Source organism: Chenopodium quinoa, unplaced genomic scaffold (assembly GCF_001683475.1).
Source record: "Chenopodium quinoa cultivar QQ74 unplaced genomic scaffold, ASM168347v1, whole genome shotgun sequence".
NCBI lineage: Eukaryota > Viridiplantae > Streptophyta > Magnoliopsida > Caryophyllales > Amaranthaceae > Chenopodium > Chenopodium quinoa.
The window spans coordinates 136,530-156,897 of record NW_018743284.1 but is presented as its reverse complement, the minus strand read 5'-3'; the positions used below and the strand labels follow the sequence as shown (position 1 = coordinate 156,897).

The following is a 20,368-nucleotide window of genomic DNA, read 5'->3' as shown; positions in this document are numbered from 1 at the left end:
AATGACCAGCGTGAAGCCATGGCCCATGGTACCAAAGATAATGTAATCAACTAATTCATATCAGCATTCAGCAATAAGCCACTAGGAACAGACATGCACAAAGCGATATCATAGAAAAAAATACAAATAGTGAACGAGCGATTGAGCACCATGATACCACAGTGCACAATATGATTCCTGCTAACATAAGCATTCTAATATAATGATAAATTCAAGTTTCAAGTCATAAAATTTAGCCATTTAGTTCAAAGTTGATCTACAGTAGCTACTATACCCAAGTTACAGGATTAGCTGAGCCATATCCGAAAAGGGAAAAATATTGAAAGAAGAAAACGAGGTATACTCACTACATTTAAATTGTGGCGACTACACTCAAGGAGTATGCATATATCATTTATGGCACGATCTACAACAGACTGATCTGCACAGACAATAGAAGTACCTTAGTAAGAAAAGTTACAATTAGTTTCCGATGAAATTAAAAGAGAAAACAACAGAAGTGGAGAGATTCGAGGATAATCATTAATAAAAATTGTCTACTGCATTTATAAAACCAGGTCAATAGTATTTCTAGGGAAAGAGAGACAGCTGGAACTCTAAATGAGTGTGCACTCCAATATTGGAGAAGTGAATGATTCAGTTACCAGACTGGTGGTAGAAGCATCTTTGAATAAAATATATTAGTAAAAACTGTAGCAAGCCTCAGCAATTCTATAATAATTTTTCATACTGGAAGCACACCTGAAAATAAAGATGGATAAGTATAATATATATCTCGTTTTGACGCATGTTTGTTTTTCTTGTAGAAGCTGCTGAACTATTAGCAACACCCTTAGCAAAATATCTGGCGGAAAAGTGAAAGTAAAATAGATGAATGGAATATGAAGCATAGTATAATAATGGTAACAAAACATCTGTAAGCAATAAGACTATATGTTTGTGTTCTGAGAATGGAAGTTACCTATCCTATGAGCATGTGGTTGCCTTCGCAAGGTAAGTACCTCTGTTCCTACTGGCAAACTGGAGCTGCATAAACTGCATACAGCAGTAGAATAACATAAACATGAAAGTATCTTGAAAAATGCACATCCTCCACCCCGTAAAATATTTAGTTTGGAATAACAGTTAGTTAAGTGATTCCAAGAGCATATAATTGACAACTATTTTTTAAGATACCATGAAACTTGAAAAGATCTTAATAATTCTTGATATAGAGAGAACCCTAAATCAGCTTCCAATTCATTAGATATAATACATAATTTCCAGCTTCAGTCGTGTTCAAAACCACAATGCCAGAACTTATGTTACAAAGAGCTTGTTCAGAACGTGGTTCTACTCATAACATGGAGCTTCAGTTGCTCCCATAATCTCAGTTTCCAGAGAGAAACAATAGAAAATATAATTTTGCTACAGAGTATTTACTAGGTAAGACCACAAAGAAAAATTTACAAGTAAATCGCTGCATAACTTTCAAATTGAGAAAAAATAAAAAAAATCTTCATCGGCCTTATATTTACTCGTGTATACGACATAAAATTTCCATTGTTTCTAAAATTAAATCATATACGGAGTATTAATTAATTTATGAAGTCAAAATCAATATTATACTTGTAACACAGATTTAAAATCAAAATTGCATTAGCAATGTCCAATCAAGTTGCAAAAATGTCAATGTATCCTTAAAAGGAAAAATAAGTTATGTCTTCAGCATTATAACACGAAACATGAATCTCCGAAGGAAGGCATTTATTTACATGGATATCAACTCAACTATCAATTACATGTACTTTCTAAATCAACATATAACTGAAAAATATTTCGAAGATCATACAAGAATGAACAACACACTTAAAAAAAAAAAAAAAAAAAAAAAAAAAAAAAAAAAAAAAAAAAAAAAACCGAACCAAATCCATTAGCATACCTAATCAAGTTGCACTATGTGAAACTTTCATGAATATAAGCATAACCTCAAACTTCCAAATTGTGTCTAAATAACTAATCTCGGAAAACACGAGTAATACGAAATCCATGTTTAAACAAGTTAACAAGCTGCATTTTGTCAACTTCTCTATAAATCCAAATCATATACTCGTATCTAGCATAAACATCCAAATTGCAAGCACCAATTCATACAAGTATAAACTCAATCATCAACAACATATACTTCTACTTCCACGAAGTTTGAAATCTAAATTGAAAATTATAGGACGAAATTCAGAAGTTGTACCAATTTTCAGCAGAATTCGTGCAGTAAGTTCTGAATTTATTGATCAAAACCACTGGAGATCGGCCATTGCAAATATCTACGAGAATCGAACGACTAAAATCTGCAACAACAAACAAAAATCAAAAACAAAATGAGGATGAAGATGAATTAGCTGAAATTGTGGAATTTAAATTATGGTGAATGAAATTAGGGTTTCGATTACGAAAATTAAAAAGGACTTTACCTCTGATTTTGTGAAGCAAATCGCTGGTTTTTGGAGTTGAACGCTTTCCCTCCATTTTCTCGCAGTTGAGTGATAATTTTATTTGGAAATTGAATTGAATGAGGTATATATTTATACTCTCTAATTTCTACTGCCGCTGAGTTTTACGTCGTAAAGACAAAAAGCAAGGCAAAAGAAAACGGGCCGGTTAGTGAGGTTATTTTAGTGGGCTGATAATTTCTCTGAATTTGGGCTGTTGTTGTATATTGGGTCATTGTACAAAAAAAAAAATTCCCCGCATAGACAGAATATGATCGGAATTATAAGGTACCCCCTTAAACTTTAACTAACTAAACTAGTTGGCATTCACTACAAACAATATACTTTTAATGTTGTAAAATGTTAAAAAAAATATACAAGTACTAAATAAGTTGTTTGGTTTGGATAAATTCTTACTTGGGTGATTTCTCATAATATTTATTGTATTCAAAGATCGCCTCGACATTAGAAGTGTTAGTCAGATTATCTGAGTCGGGTGTGTGTCGTGTTGAATTTGGGTCGGGTCTTGTTCGGATACCCTTCGAGGTCAGGTCGATTAATGCAATAATGCTAGTCTTCACCAAAGTAATTTAACAAGTATAATAATTTCATAATTTGTATTATACACGGAGTACAAATTAACAGCAAGATTGCAAGAATAAGTTGGGTTGAGTTGGGCTCATGTCACGTCAGATAGATTTGTTGGATTTCATATCAGGTAATCTTGTACAATGCCATTTTGCCACCTCTGCTACACATCAACAACACCATGTATAGATTCTTTGTCTACATTAAAATGTCTTGGTGTAACAATTGTTTCTAATTTCTATATAAACTTTCAATCATGTTTCACGATGTTAATACTTTTACAATTATTTCATACGTATACACAAACACATATTATATGACTTAAATATCCAAAATCTCCAAATCATAATGGATTGGTGAAATCATAGCCATCTACAATTTTACCCCTTTTTCTTGAGTTTTCCATATCATTAGTTTTTGTGACTCTCTCTCTTTATATCCGCACTTTGGATTCTGCCTCTTATTTTCCTGTTATAGTCTAATCGTCGTTGTCTAAACTAACATGATTATCACTTAGGCAATTTCTGGCATAATAATAAAACATATTACAATGAATGTATAATTCACTGGCAGTACGTGAAAATATTTCTTCTCCCAACTAAGGATTCTCCAAAAGTCAATTTTATGTTACATGCTGTATTATGTATTAGATACTAATACTCATTTTTCTAGAAGATATTTACTCTTTGCATAAACTTTATCCGTCTCTTCACCCAGAGGTATCATCCTTAATGAGAAAGGACTAGGCCAACTCTTCAATGTTAAGCCCTGTAAAACCATGGAACTGTTATGAGACAATGTCAGTACCAGCAGGAAATAACAGTCATTAGTTAAATTTGAGTTCGTCGTGGCAATTGCTTAGACATAAACTCATCACATTCTTAAGACTTTCACCACATGAAAATGGAAACTTGCTACATTTGAAGACGTGTTCTCGAACCTACTGTCTTTGCCAAATGATTACATAATTATAATCTGACTCTGTAGACAGTATCTACGGTAAATACAGTAAAGATAAGAGGGATGGAAGAAAGAAACTAATATTAATGGAGCATAAAAAATTTAGTCCTCTATATGAATGATGAGAATAAGCAACATAACACTAGCATCAGTGCATGTGCATCACCTTGGTAAATAACTAGGGGCTTCCTATATTTGGAAAATGGGATGTTCTGATATGCAAATATCCCTTGAAATCACAGTTTATTGCAGGAAATGTTAGCAGTTCCATTGTTTAGCGTTGTTCGAATAAAATTATGGGGCGTCCGAATGCCATGTATGTCTACTCGACAGACACTCAATGAACTCTTGCAGTTGCAAGGACCCTTCCATCATGGGCTCTGATGCTATGTTTACTTACCACAACATACAAATTGGCCCGGTGAAGCCCTTCATCTTACCTAACACCAAAAAAAAAAAAAAAAAAAAAAAAATCAAATTCTCTACAGAGGGATGAACTGTATCAGCACTTACATGAAAAGTGAATAATTTTGTTATTTAAAGTCATAATGATTCCTCAGACATTTATGTTAAAAGTATACTTCGTATTAGTTTAATATAATGGTGGAAGCCCGGAAGCTCATACCATGTGACGTAAAGAGATCTTCTACAAGTATCTTCACTTCTCAAGCACCACAACTATACCCAGATCACATAATTTCATAAATTATAGTATTCCCTCCGTTCCTTAAAATTCGACTCACTGTATGTTGTGTATAGTTGACCATTAATATCTTTGACTATGTATAAGTAAAAATTTTAAAAAGTATACTTAGCTTAATCTAATAAAAGCTCATATAGCTAACTTATTTTCTTTGTATAAGTCATAAAATATGGTCAAAGTTATGTTATTTTGACCTCATGAACAGTAAGTTCACTTACTGAAACAAAGGTTGTATAATTCTACATTTTTTTTAAGGATGTGTCAAATTGACAATGTAATTTATTTGATATATACTTTGTATTATTATAACAAGCATTATGTGAGACCATCACACCCTCCGTTCCACAAATATTGCAACAATTATCATTTTAGGAAGTTCTACAAATATTGCAACACTTTTCTATTTGTATATGTTTTCTCTCCTTCTCTATCCTCATCACACGGGTCCACATCTTTATTCCTTTCTATCTCTCTCTTCATCTTAAAATCCGTGTCCCTCACCCATGTTGCAATATTAGGAGAACAGAGAAAGTATTAAAGTTATTGTAAAACGGTCAATTTGAGTTAAAATTAACCAGTTTTTAGAGTAACTTTGACTAATTTTGAGATAACTTTTATTTCAATGGTTAGTGTCACTTTATGATTTTACAAGTCAAAAAATCAAAAGTAATTATAGAGTTTCACCAACAAGTCGGAGGGATGATCTATGGCCATCATGCTATACTAACATCATTTGATGATTAACAACAGTAAAACAAAAGATGAAAGAAAAAGTAATTTCAGTACACTATTGAAATTGATCTCGGCCTAAAAGTAGGATTTATCAAACACTTAAGGCTCGTATTCATTTGAGCTCCACAAACCCACTCACCTACCCACTTCATATTTTTTCTCACCTTTTGTCTTTTCTTTTCCTTATTCTATTAATTTGAATTTCTCTTTTCTCAGTTGCTAATAGGTATTATCACTCGTGTCAATTCACACTATGTATATATAATCTCTTCCTCAATTGTACAGGATGGTGCCATGGCATAATAAACCCTCGCAGCCTCGCTCAAAACTTATTTGCATTGTTTAATTCCTCAAACTTCCTCCGTTTTTTTTTTATTGCATCATAAGGTTTTGGAGGCAAAATTTGGTAGTGGAAAAAAGTAAGAGAGAAAAACGTAAAAATACAAAATTGTCCATGTAATGTAAGATAAAATAAAAAGTAAGTGTGAAAAAGTAAGGGTATGTTGGGTATTTGCAGTGTGAACATAGATATTTTTTTATCCTAAAAAAGGAAATGATGCAATAATAAGTAAACTTCCTAAAGTAGTAAGTGATGCGATAAAAAAAGAACGGAGGAAGTATATAAGATATGATACACATAAGACTTACTCGCATCAGTATTAATTCTATCCTCTTCAGCATCCCATAAGAAAAGTACTCAGTAACTTATTTGAGACTATTGATCATTTCTATTGCAATAAGTTCTTTCAGACACCCTAAATTGAGTATATGTAACTATTAATTCAGGTAGGAAGAGTATTAAAAGTTACTCCTCAGTCCTCAACAAAGGAAAATAAGAATACCCTTATACTAGCTATATTAAAAGTGAGAATGATGCTGTGGTGAGACCAATTTCATATAAGTTATGCGTACTTTATATTGGGAAAAATAGACACAAGAACGGTGAGGGGTAAATAGGGAGAAACAACAATCAGAATCTTGACCTTTCTCCTGCCTCTTCCACCTTCCTGCTTTGTTTTTTAGGAAGACGGCGGCCTTTCTTATTTCTTTATGACAAATTTCAAACCCAAACTCGATCTGACAGTGTTACAGTGACAACTAATTGAGCTAAACGAGTGGTCTTCTCCATAATTATAGGGGGCAATCATACACATTGGGAATTTTTAAGTGGCAATAAACATCATGATTAATCTCTCCAACGCTTAAAGCTCCTTTATAAAGAAATCTCAAGCAGGAAAAACAGGCCTGTAATGTCCCACCACCATTTTGTACATTGCACCAAATGAAAGCCAACTCTCTTTTGCTCTTCCATTTCATCCACTAACTTCTTTTCTCTCTTTTCCTAGTCTAGAGATTCCCCCTCCTAAGTCAACCTTCAACAGTAACTACTATATAAATACTGCTATACTGAAATTTGGATAAACATTAGCCAATAAACAAGTACTCACAAACCTTAGCTTATCTCTGCCATAATGGAAAAAATGGATTCTGAGGATCCTCCTTCTATGCCTTCGACCCCGGTAACCCAGGTACTCCAGGGGCTCCCCTCTTCGGAGGCTTTGCTGTCGATAGGCCTAAAAAGAAGTCACTTCTCAGTAGGAGATCCAATTGTTTCACTGTAGATACTTGGCCTAATGAGGAGGGTGGCTTGCCCGCTGTGACCTGCAGCATTACAATGCCCCCTCCCCCGGTTCCTTTAACAAAGAAGGTAAATTTCTAACTTTATCAGTATTTCGAAATTCAGGGAAATTATGTTATTCAGAAAATCTTTCCATTGTTGTATATCAAACAATAAAAAAAGAGTACTTTGTATAAGGGCAAGAAAACAGAAAGAACCTTCATCTGACTGAACTCAATTGTCTTTGCATCTGACTAATAATTGCCCAATTACATCAGGTGGTGGCAGAGTTCGTCGGTACCCTTATACTAATCTGTGCGGGCGCAGCCACTGCTATTGTGAATCAGAAGACGGATGGATCAGAGACGCTAATCGGCCTTGCTGCCTCCAGTGGCCTTGCAGTCATGATCATCATTCTCTCTACAGGCCATATTTCCGGTGCCCATCTGAATCCATCTGTCACCATCGCCTTTGCAGCACTGAGACATTTTCCATGGACTCAAGTAAGAAACCAAAACTATGATCTTCAAATTACCTTTATTAATACACTGATATGATTTACAAATACTTAATACAGATACGTTTTTCTTTATTTAATTATGTAGGTTCCAATATACATAGGAGCACAAACGTTGGCATCTCTATGCGCTGCATTTATTCTCAAAGCAATTTTCCACCCTATCATGGGTGGAGGTGTAACTGTTCCTTCAGTGAATTATGGTCAGGCTTTTGCATTAGAGTTCATCATCGCCTTCAATCTCATGTTTGTTGTCACTGCAGTAGCCACCGACACAAGAGCTGTAAGCATCAAAATTTTCTTTTTACCCCGTACTTTTGAATGCCTCTGCCAAAAAAAATACTTCTTTAAGAATGTCTCCTCTTAATCAAGCTTTCACTTTTAAATATTCATGAAAAAGATAGAGAGAGAGAATTCTTCAGAATTAAACAATTCCAAAAAATAAATGCATGGAATCTCACATAAGAAAAATCCAAGCTCTGAGATACTAAATAGAAATTCTTGGCTTCAGTGAGGGTTTGCAACGTTAATAAAAAAATTACAAAATTACCATGATGAAATAGTTTCAAGAAAGTCATATAACTTTGCACTTCAATCCTCACATTCAAAACTACAAAAATAAAGAAATTGTTTGGAACAAAAGGCGTTGTACATGGATAAGACTTAATATGCACAGCCTACTAGAGACTAGCATTAATGTTTAGTGGATTCTACTTAGCAATTAAAAAATTACCCACCACTGCAGCAAGTAAACACAGACTATTATATATTAAATAGATATAACTATAAAAACTATTGTAAATGACTTATTTTATTATGATGTTGGTAAACCATAAGGAAAAAGGGTATCTACAAAGTCCTTTCCTCACACTGCACTATTTTATGAAGAAAGACAAAGTGGTATAAGGAATCTATTAACATGAAGGAGCTAAGAAAAACTGAAAAAAACATTTGTGATGTTCTGCAGGTGGGAGAACTGGCTGGAATTGCAGTGGGGGCAACTGTCATGCTCAACATACTTATAGCTGGGTAAGTACACCTCACCCCCTCTAAATCATAATAGATTCTAAAAATTTACTCATGCTTCACCCATCGGGTGGTCAAATTCAGAATGTTGTATTGTAGCATATTTAGGAAGAAACAATTAAACAAATTTATAAGTCAGATTTCCACATCAAGAAAGGGTTAAGTATAATTTTATAAGCTTGTGTTTTAAATCAACAATACTTCGTATGTAGGAAATAAGAAGAAAGATAAAAGCATAAAAATTCTCGAGGTAACAAAAAGTTCTAATTTGAAATTGACACGCACTTTTCAGATTTAATGAAAGTCTTAATAAATGGTTGACAAGATTATAATACTTTTGATAGCTCTGTAATCATTGATAAATGAAAATTGCTAATTTCTAGTGGTGTCGAATCATAAACCAAGACGAAAGAAGACATTTATAATATGTCTGTTATTTGATTAGACAAGGTAACGCAATAGTCCAAAATGGACATGATTGGTATAATAACATGCATAAACCAGAATATCTATATAGTAACAAACTTTAATCTTACTTCTACTCCGTATTATTTTTGTTTTGTTTTGAGAAAACAAACTTTAGTCTGATAATAAGTACCCAACTTATATTGCTTACATCACATCAATAAATAACTTGAAGAAAAAAAGACATAATACGTGTTGTGACATAAAAGCAAAAGGTATTATATTCATATTTGACGAATTTTTCTCGGGTATTAACAAATGGGAAAGTTTTAAGAAGGGAACAAAACCACTCACTCAAAAAGAGAAATTTAGGTTATTTAACTGATTCATTTTAAAATAAGGAGAGAACGCGACAAAAAAGTTTATTTTCACCGTCAGGTTCAATCATGTACATTCATTCACTGAGTAGCTTACGTGTTTCATTCTTAAATGCATTCCATGATGAAACTATCTCAGTGCGTCACTAATGCACCGTTGCGCAAGATCATCTGTCATGAAATTTAGATCCCATTGTTAAAAGGGAAGCTTATGTCAAGTATGGGTTGACTCAAAACAATACATGTCATGCAAACACAATATTAATGTACCACAATATTCCCTGTCCCATTAATCAATCTCCATAGGCCAGCACATAGCAATGCAAACTATGAAATTTTATTTTTCTTTCTTCAACAGGCCAACTACAGGAGGATCAATGAACCCAGTGAGGACACTGGGGCCAGCCATAGCTGCAAATAACTATAAAGGGATATGGATCTACTTTACCGCCCCAATTCTTGGGGCACTCTGTGGGGCAGGTGTCTATTCTGCCATCAAGTTGCCAGAGGAGGATGAAGATGCCCTCAAGCAGCCCTCAGCAGCAGCAAGCTTCAGAAGGTGAATTATTCAGAATGAATGATGGTGCTTTCTGTGAGCAAAATGACAACTAGTATCCAATTGCTGTGTGCATTGTAAATGGTATAATGTCAATCGCAAAAAATGTGACCTATATGAAAACTGAGTTTTGAGTTTTCAACAGCTCACTGGGAGTTATTCATTTCTCTTGGTGCAATGTCAAGATCATTAATAACTGTCAAGCAATGATCATGTCTCTTATGCACGACTGGTCTTTATCACACCACATCGTTTCTCTTGCAATGTCAGCTATTAATTATAAGACTATAGATTTGACACTAGCCAATATCAACTATGCCCCCTTTCAAAACATCAGCACAAGAATGACTCGTACTCATCCGTGTCAATCAATCCCCAAAGGATATATAACAATGCATTGACCGACTAATCCATCCCCAAAAAATAATACAGGAAGAAAAACTCTCTATACAGCTAACTACAAAAAACAAGGACCCAACAGAAATTCAACAAAATACACCACACACACACACATAAGAAGGGAAGGAAAAAAAAAAAAAAAAAAAAACAAGGCAATACTCCTAAAATAAGGGTTCCTTAAACAGGCAAGTGAAGATCCTAAAAGCAACAATTGACTGTTCACAAAATAAGTGAGAATAAGAAATAGTTCAGACTAACCTGCATGATGGGAAATTCATAAAAGAAGATGGCCAACTGCTCCTCTTCAGCAAAACAAAAGTCATTGTATTGAGAATTTGAGATCCGTGCCTGTTACGTAACTGCCATCCACAGTACCTGAGCATAAATGTCGATCAATCAATTAGAGACACCACAAGCAGAAGTACAAGTGTGAATCAAAATAAAGCACTAGTAGTAAATATAGTATCAGTTGCTACAGTGACAACAACGATCAAAGAAAATTACAACTTAAAGAAGTCTGTCAAAAAGTAGCAATAGAGAGTGAACGAGAAAGTTGAACAAAATCACTCAAAAGTAAATTTGCTTGCCATCATAAGGATAATTACCCCCCCGAAAAAAGGAGATCACTAAAAGTGCTTTAAGAAATTACTGTATTTGTAATTCAGAAATGTGTAAAATACAATTGAATAAGCTTAACACTTAGTTGCATTAATGATTTGAGCAGGTCATACTATAAACTAGCCTTCTAAAAGCACCCATTACAATAATTAATCAAGTATCTCAAGGATATGCCAACAGTTAAGCTTGCTAAATTGTTTTGCTGACCAACTACAAATAAATGCATGTTTGCAAAAATTGGATGAGACACAACAAAGAGACAAGAATCGAGAAGAAAAGATTATCACAGGCTCACAGCAATAGACACATATCAGCAACAGTGACAAGCATATGAAACCGCCAGCTATCTTAAGTTGTAACACACACCTACACTCTGCTGTTCAGGATATTCACGTATTATACACTTTTCTGTTAAGACAGCGATAGGTTAAGACTAAGAAGGGAATGGAAGGGCGAGACTGCGAGAGAGCAAGGGATCAACTTCAATCATGTGATATGAATTGAGAAAGGATAGGGAAAGGGGAAGAAATTGGAGGGCTCAATTTTCCTTCCCCTTACAACAAAACATAACAGTTAGGATGAAAAATTCAAGCCCAGTTCTTCACTATCTCCTCCTCAGCATCCTCTTCTCACCATGATTTCTAACCATATACATTTCCAGGAGGAGTATGTGTCCTCTACCCTCCTCCCCTCTCACTACCTCTTCTCATACCCTCTTTCTCCCCCTGATTCATCTAGTGGATGAATCCTTGACTATCTTATTTTTGTTGCGTTACTTCGTCAGTTCTTCTCCAATAGTCTTCATGGTAATAGTTAGACATCTTAACCTTTTCCCACTTGACCACTTAACAATAGATACTAGCTGATTGGGGTGGCAGCTTTTGCTCTTGAGGTCTTGCCATCATCTCAATTTTCTTAGCAACAGCTACAATTATCTAAAAAATTAGTTCAGAACTTACAAAATTCAATCCTCACCAGTATCCATTTTTACCTCTTTGTTCCAAACCCTTCACCGAATGGAAAAGGTTAGAAATTAGGCACTGTCAAAGACTTCAGCAACCAGTCATAATTGCCAAATACAAACTAAATTTCTACAATGGTCCATATTCCTAACATTCAAAAAACATGGAAATAGTAGACCGGTGAGTCTTATCTACTGTTTCACTGGCACCCCTGAGTATTATTCATGATTTCTCCAACATCATATTCTCAACAACTAAAAGAAACAAAGCTTTAGCTCACTCTTAACTAACATGAAACAAAATCGATTCTAATTAACAAAGTAACACAGTTAAGGACAACGTAATAGCATATCAATCAAACAAAAAGTTCAACATACAGCATCATATGGATTAAATATGCTATATGGAACTAAAATGGATACACAGAATGCAAATCACATAACGAGTAATAAACCTTCGTAAACAGTGTGACTTTAAAAACAATTCTCTACTCGATGTGCCTAACACCACGATGACAATTTTAACTCGTAACATTGACCTCTAATGCACCTTATCCCCATGTTCAAATTACAAATGCAATATGCTATAATGACATAAAATGCACGGGCGCTAATACACGCGACATTACGCAATAAACCTTGATGAACACTGAACAGTGCAATCAAAAGGCATAAAAGCCTATAGCATTGATTACATTTCTTACTCAAATTCACAACATTGACCTACAATACACATTCATGATACGAATGCAATATTCTATGACAAACCAAAATAGTCTGATTTTAAAACAATTCTCTACAGAAATTATCTATCACTGTGATTGCATTGATAACACAGATTTAGGCAATAATGCAACTCATCAACACAAAATTCATAAAACAAATAGCAACATTACTCATTGCTCAATTTCACAATAAACCTTGATAAATTAACAGTGTGGATTACAATTGAAATTCAAATTCACCTAATCAACACAAAATTCAGCGAAAATTCTCAGAATAATTGAGAGAGAAAACAGCAATAACCTGAGAAAATGATACTCGATTCAAACAAGCGCAACACCGGCAATCTGATCATCATCATCATCATCAATTTTGGACTTCCGTTGGAAAAATTTGGAGAGAGAAAGCAGGAAGCAAGCGATGACGACCAGCGACGGCGTCTTTGGCGGAGGCGCCGGAGGAGCGGAAGAAGCCGAGGTGATCGGCGGCTTCTTTGGCGGCGCCGGCGAGGAGAGAGAGAGAAGCGGCGAAGAAGAGAGAGCGATTTCGGAGGAAGGAGGAATGAGTGAGAGAGATGAGGAGAGAGAAGAGGAGTGTTAGGGAGAAGCAGAAGATGATGTGGTATAGCTTGTCTGCTGATGTCCACGAGTCTTGCCCTTCCTCCATTGTTGATTTGTTGTGGTGTTGTTTGGCACTGGATGTGGATTGTGGAGGGAGTTGAATTTTAGTACGAGTAAGGAAGGTTGCAATATGTCAATGTAGCATTATGCCCACGACGACGTAATAAAGGCGTTAAAAACAGACCTCATTCGATCTGATCACTCGACGTAAAAACAATCCGATTTAAATTTTGACTTAAATTTAACAAGACTCCCATTTGAGATAGACCCAACCCGACTCTATCGAGACCGACCTGTTTACACAAATTGACACCTCCCATAAACATTATGAACATTCTAAATGAAGACTCCCAACTCTTTTTAAGTTTTTCATTGGTGACCCCGAAATTTTTGGTTACTCATTGATAACCCCTGGTGACTATTCCTTTTGTTCTATTAACATTCCATTGCCTCGTTTCTTTTTTGTGTTTTGTTCAAATATTAGATGCCAAGTATTTTGATCGAACACCAATTTATATTATAATATGAACAACAATTATTGAACGTTTGTTAATGTATTAAAATCAAACTAAAAAATTTTGGTTGAAAGAAAAGAAATACTAAAATAGGGTGACAGTAGTTGCCAACTTGTCCCAAAAACCTTGCTCATCTAGGCTTGTTTCCAAAAATTAGATCATCACTTATAATCGAAGTTATGAAAACCAAAAAGTTAATAACACCAAAAGACGAGGGCATGAATGAACGTATAAGCAAAATTGCAACCATTGGATATCACTTGAAAAAAGTTGTCCACTATAGAATAAAGTCAACATATGCTTGCTATTTTAAGCATTCTCAGATACATAATGCACCTATGCATATTATGCAAGCCCTAAGTCATCTTAGCAATCAGCTCGTTTATATTTTCCTCGCGATTTCCAGAGTCTCCACCATTCTTGAATAGATTTTTCTTGCCCGAGAATCCATCTTCAGGCTTGGCAAGGGAGAAGGGCCATAGAAAACGAGTTACCTCCTTAAAATGTCGGCCAACAGAATGAATTTCGTGGACCATATCCTCAAGACATAAAATACCATGCTGCCCCAATGCCTGGACAGAAACAATTCACATTTATCATGTCTTGCTATAAATGCTTTAGGAATGAAGAAATTTAATGGCAGCTCATCAGAAATTAGTAACTGTAGCAATTTCTAGATTATCATACCTGCTCGATGACATTATTGTCTGTTAGAGGAACCCTCTCCTTCTCCACCTTTGCTAGACCCTTCTTAAAGATGAGATCCCTCACATTTTTAAGATTTGGATACCTACAGTTAGTTAAGACAGCTTTAATGAGAGAAAGAACTAAAACAAACGACAAGCAATGCTAATATCCTTCGTTAGAACCTAATGACTTCATATGCATTAAAGTGTTTTATCAAGCACTGATTTTTAAACTTAAATAAATGAAAAATGATGATGGACAGAATAAAAATAGAAATGCCACCAAATACTGTAATAATCCTAGATTGAAAACTTGATCAATGAATACTTGTCATTGTATTACATTTACAGCACAAAGCAATCATCTAAGAGCACACACCAACATACAAACCGGATCATACAAAACAAAAGGCCAGAAAACTGACTGACAAAACAAAGCCAAGAAGCAATTAGAAATTTTATGTGGCTAGTACCCCATAGACTGCTTACTGCTTAGACAATTCAGAAAAGCCAGTCATACACGAGGTGGACTGTGGGATACTAGCATGTTAGCTTCTCCTAGCTCCCATCCCCACAGGTTAAAGCATCCGGCAAAAGAATGAACGGCTAAGGCTCAATTTGGTTTGACATAAAATATATTTAATGTAAAACAATTTTACATGGAAAATACTATTGCAACATTAGGTCTTCCTTTCTTTGGTTCTATGCAAGAAAAGTTATGGAGAAGGGAAATGGCAAAGTAAGGGAGAGGATAAATGGGAGGAGAGTATAAGGGAGATAGGAAGGAGGGAGGAACATATAGTTTCCCTTCCTTTATAAAGGAAAATTGTTTACAAACCAAACAAAAATAATTATGGGAAATGGAAAATTCATTTTCATGGAAAACATTTTACACCCAACCAACACTCCCTAATACAAAGTATAAGTTTCTCTTTTCAAAAGAAACTAAAAATAGAGAATCATGCAGTACTTCAAGAAGATATAAAAGATCAACATAGGCAAAAGGACTAATCACTTTGTACTTCTGTAGTAGACAAAACGTGCAGCAGGAACGACCATAATGTTTGTTGCTATTCCAAGACTTAACGAGAATTATGACAATAGATAAATTCAAAAGAGCATCAAATAGAGTATATAATTAGCCATTGTCTATATAACCAGCACACAATAAGGTTATATCCTTACCCATAAGTTACATATGGCTCCACCTTGTTCAACATTGCTAGAGTCCCTTCAGTTGCTTTTAAGAAAACACCACTGTATATTCTCTTCAATCCAAATGACCTCAAAATCTTCTGAATTTGTGGATGAACAGGTGCATTACTGAAAAATAATAAATCACATTTAATGAGAAAGTAAGGGCAATGGTAACTATAAAGGTAAATTTGCATTCAAGCCCAAAAAACAATGATACAAGCTCTCAAGTCTCAGCTCACCCCTGAATTCGGATGACAAAGAGAAGCTTTGATGATGATGCAGTGGAAGTTTTTCGTCTCTTAACTCTCTGCTTCATCTTGACCAAATCCATTTGCTAAAATGGAATTTCAGATAAAATATAAAAAAAAAAGTAATAAGTAAACAGTGATACATATTAATGAATAAAATAAATAAATAAATAAGCCCTAATCATATAGAGAATGTAATTCACAATTCAGAAACCATGTATGCTACTCAAAAGAGCAAAATACGAAAGAATTTGCCCAGAAGGCAGAATTATAAGTATAGCTTGCTGATACATGTGACAAAACGATAATTGCAGACATAAGACACCTATATTATACTTTCAAACTACTGTGATACAGAATATTTTACCAGACAACCACAAATATGATATTTTCTTTTTCCATATCTGCATACAATTAAAACTAGCTACCATCCAAGCTGAGGAAAATCCCTAAAACCTATATTCACAAAACCCTATCTCCAACAGTGTTAGGACAGCTCAAGAATCGACAAATACAAGATCCACAGAAACAATTCTTAAGAGGAAAGGGATCCCAAAGAGTAATTATCTGACCAGAGGCACATAAAAATACTGTAAGATATAACGAAGATTTTGATTCTATTACTAGGGATGTCGATCGAGCAGGTATAACAAAACTACAAAAGACCTTCTCCAATGAGGCAGGGATCGACTTAGGTTTGGTGGGTAGTGCGGCTGAGCCGCAGAGGTGGGGAAGAAAATTGTACCCGTTACCCACTATGGATGATGGGACAAATGCAAAACTTAGGTTCATCCTGCGCCACATCTGCACAAGTATAATGAACTACGATCCAGTGATAATTTACAGCAATTTACACCAATAATTTTCTGAAAAGGATAAGAGATCCAAATTAATCAACTCTCTTATGGCAAAAGAATATTGCCATTCTGTAGGAGCAGAACCCTTGTCTCATCAATAGTTCAAACTCATAGGAAATCGACAGCAGCAGTGAAATATTTCTCAAACCAGACAAGCTAAAACCTTTTCTATCCCAGCTCAAACAGCATTCCTACTTCCTGTGTCAGCTCCTTGCTCACCACTTTTAACAGAACTAGCTAAAAAGCCTAAAGTACACTAGCATAAAATGCCACTATGCTATTGTTCAGATTAGAAGTGCCACAGGGGATAAATGTTTATTGTTAAAAAGTTAAAATCTTCTTCCAAGAAAATACCAACCAAGCTAAACCACATCTTTTTTACTTTTTAATCTAATTCCAATTTGGCTAATTTCAATAAGAAGGATAGAACCAGCATAGGCAGCATTGTTGTCATTAGTAGGCTCAACAGAGAACCTATATTTTTCTACATGTCATGACTCATGAGCAAGATAGACAATGTGATCATAACTCTCCCTTTCAAAAGGTGCATCATATACTCAATGACCTCACATTCTAAGACTCAACACCAAACATAATAATCAAAGTTATATAGACCATATCACACAAGGGCACACTACATAAGAGATCAACATAAATAGAAAACTAGCTTGACAGTCATAGCAAGATGAAAGGCTGCTCCTGATTGACCCACTCCAAGACAAAACTACTATCTATTAAACTCTCCCCAGAAATATACACCTAAAGAACTATCTTCATTGCCAATTTATTCCATATACGAAGTATAATTCTTCGCTATTATGCTGCCTGAAACCAAAGATGCAAATTAAAAATAAAACTCCATGACTCTTATCATAACATCATCACATTAACTCTAAAAGCCCACAATAAAAATGCTCCTAAAATTGTAAACAAAATTACAAATTCTACAAGTCACCGGACAGAAATAATACCTATTAAACTATCTTCTAAGCTTGTTCATCCCAAAAAATACTTTCCGAAAACCAATAGAAGCAATTTCATGCTAATTTTCTACAACTCTTGTTCACCCTAACATAACATCAAACATCATAACAAATTACACCCACAAATCCTACTTGCATACTATGAAGAAAACCCTAAAATCCCACAATATAACAAATCCAACATTGTAATTCAGACTTTCGCATCAACCAATCACATCTATTACAAAATTAACATACACAAAAAACCCAATCAAAGTATAACCATCAAAATCATAACCAAAAAAAATGAACCCAACATTAAAATTCCAAGCAAAACTGAAAATTATGTCAAAAAAAAACCGAAGATAAAGAATGAAGGAAAGAAGATTACTTTACTTCTGTACTCCTTGATAAAATCCTCAGGTTTCTTAAAAGCAAATTTCTTGTCTTGTTTGATTTTCCATTGTCTTTCCAACAATTGTTGCCTCCTTCTAATCGCCCAATCCTCGCTATGCTTCCTCTTCTTCAACACCGTCTCTTCTATGTAATTCAATGCCTGCTCCTCTTTTTCCGCCATTTTTTTTCTGCAAATTTCTCAAAAAAACATATTCATTCAATCAATTGTACCATTAATTCGCATGAAAACCGTTTAAACAGGAAGGTGTAAAGGTAAGAAAATGAAAATTGACCTAGAACTGGAACAATGTTAGAAGAGCAATTCGAAGCTCTGAATTTGGTTGAAGAGCTGAGTGAGGGAGGCTGAGAGCTGAGGTTTCTAAAGGGTTTACAGTTTAGGGCTTTAGGTCATTTATGTCGACAAGGTTCTCTCCGCGTTTTTCACATAGTGAACCGAAATTAATTTTATTAATATTAAATTATTTACTACTTAAATTAGCTTAAGTTTTGCTCATTAGAATTTATTTTAAATTGTTTGATTTTAAAGAGGTTCTTGAGAGGAATTTTTTGGTTTCTTTAGGGTTTTTCTCGGATTTTTCTAGCCTCAATTACTAGGTTTTTTCAATTTTTTTGAAGGATTTTTTTCTGTCTTCTCCCTTTTCTCTCCATCTCTACCATCTCTTTTCCTCTTAGTCTCAGTTGTGAATCTTTATAGGGGCTTTCACTGGTTTTTTATCGATGATAAGCCCCAAAAACCTTTCAATTGCTATCAGTAAACAGATCTCATCCTTGTGATGATGATTTTTCTCTTGAGTTTATTTTCTTTTTGTGTTCGTTTGGTGAAAATTGAAGATCTAGGGTTTCATAATCTCTACAAGAATCTGAAGGACCACATGAGTATTTTCACTCATACGACTACACATCAGTGGATGTCAAGCCGAATCATTGCAAACTAACAGATTGTATTGCTTCAGATGAAATTTTTTATTAAGGCAATTGTTAATCAAATTTACGATGTATTTAGTTTTAAGGTGTGTACTTATGTTGGAATTCTTGATTTTTAGGAATTATATGTAAGCGCCGTTTGGCTATATTAATGGAATCCGTTTTCTTCTTGTCAAAAAAAAAATTAATAATTCTTTAATTTTCTCTTTTAATTTAATTCAATAAAAAAATATAAGTTCTGCGAAAATAATTTTAGCTCAATAAAAACAAATATAATAGAGAATCCTTAAAAAATAAGGTGGAGAGAATATAGCCTTATTTTGACTTTTATACTCACATTTGATCATCTTTTATGATTTATACATAACAAAAATATAAACGCGTTGAATCTTATTTGAATTATCTAAAGAAAATGCTATCATAATACTTCCTCCGTTCTATTAATATTGCAACAATGGACTTTTTGCACTATTCATCACTCTTGTTTGACAATATAATATGATTTATACGTTAAGCAAAATATAGTCAAGTAGGATCTTGTTATATTCGTCTCAGAAAATATTTTCACAATATCAATTTTTTATAACTTAAAATCTTACACAATTATAAATATTTAACATATAAAACGTGCTTTGGGATGCGTAATTTCATCCTTGTTACAATATTATTAGAACGGAGGAAGTATTTATTTTTAACTTTTTTTCTTATTAAGATAAATGCTATAAATGAAACAACTATAAAAAAACAAAACTATTAAATTTATATATGATATTTTTTATTTTTACTGATTAAAACTATAAGGTGAATAGAACATGATCTTACTCTACTATGTTCCTTTGTTCCATTATAATTGACACATAACACACATGTAAGTGGAGTAATTTGACCTAATATTCTTGGATTGACCTTGCAACCCCGAGTGCATATAAAAAATCTCTTAGACACTACACTGACAAAATCGAATTTGTACACAACCTTATCCATTGTTTCATAACCCATTATAAGCACGAGGCCCATGTATCCAACATCTCGACTTGGTATTTGGGGGCGTTCACAAGCAATTAATGTCGAGCCTGCTCAAGACTCGTCTTGGTCAAAGTTTGATACAGGCTCGACTCTAGTGGGCTTGACTTAAATTTGGATTCGGCTCAAGACCTTCACGAGCCAAGCCTAAAAGCTCATGAACAAGCTCATGATTTTTATCTACTATAGATTTTTTTTTGTAATAGATCAATTAGTCACATAAACTTTGTTTCATATTTAAGACTTAGGAACTAAAATTAATTTTCAA

At 34.3% G+C, this 20,368-nt stretch overlaps 1 protein-coding gene, 1 long non-coding RNA gene and 2 pseudogenes across 2 annotated transcripts; 1 reads left to right on the top strand and 3 right to left on the bottom strand.

Annotated features, from left to right (window-relative positions):
- Window positions 1-287: 287 nt before the first annotated feature.
- Window positions 288-2,791, bottom strand: LOC110735534 (annotated as a pseudogene).
- A 3,890-nt stretch (window positions 2,792-6,681) lies between these two features.
- Window positions 6,682-10,157, top strand: LOC110735474 (annotated as a pseudogene).
- On the bottom strand, window positions 7,810-13,582 carry LOC110735475. The gene is made up of 3 exons (XR_002514114.1): window positions 12,955-13,582; window positions 10,608-10,724; window positions 7,810-7,913 (listed from the first exon to the last, which is right to left on the bottom strand). It is a non-coding gene; the product is annotated as an uncharacterized LOC110735475 (long non-coding RNA).
- Window positions 13,583-14,009: 427 nt separating this feature from the next.
- LOC110735473 (60S ribosomal protein L7-1-like) lies at window positions 14,010-18,571 on the bottom strand. Its single transcript, XM_021915663.1, has 6 exons — window positions 18,426-18,571; window positions 18,128-18,320; window positions 15,909-16,003; window positions 15,658-15,795; window positions 14,474-14,576; window positions 14,010-14,358 (listed from the first exon to the last, which is right to left on the bottom strand). Exons 2-6 carry the CDS (start codon window positions 18,311-18,313, stop codon window positions 14,143-14,145), a joined length of 738 nt encoding a protein of 245 aa, XP_021771355.1. The 5' UTR covers window positions 18,314-18,320; window positions 18,426-18,571; the 3' UTR covers window positions 14,010-14,142.
- Window positions 18,572-20,368: the final 1,797 nt, after the last annotated feature.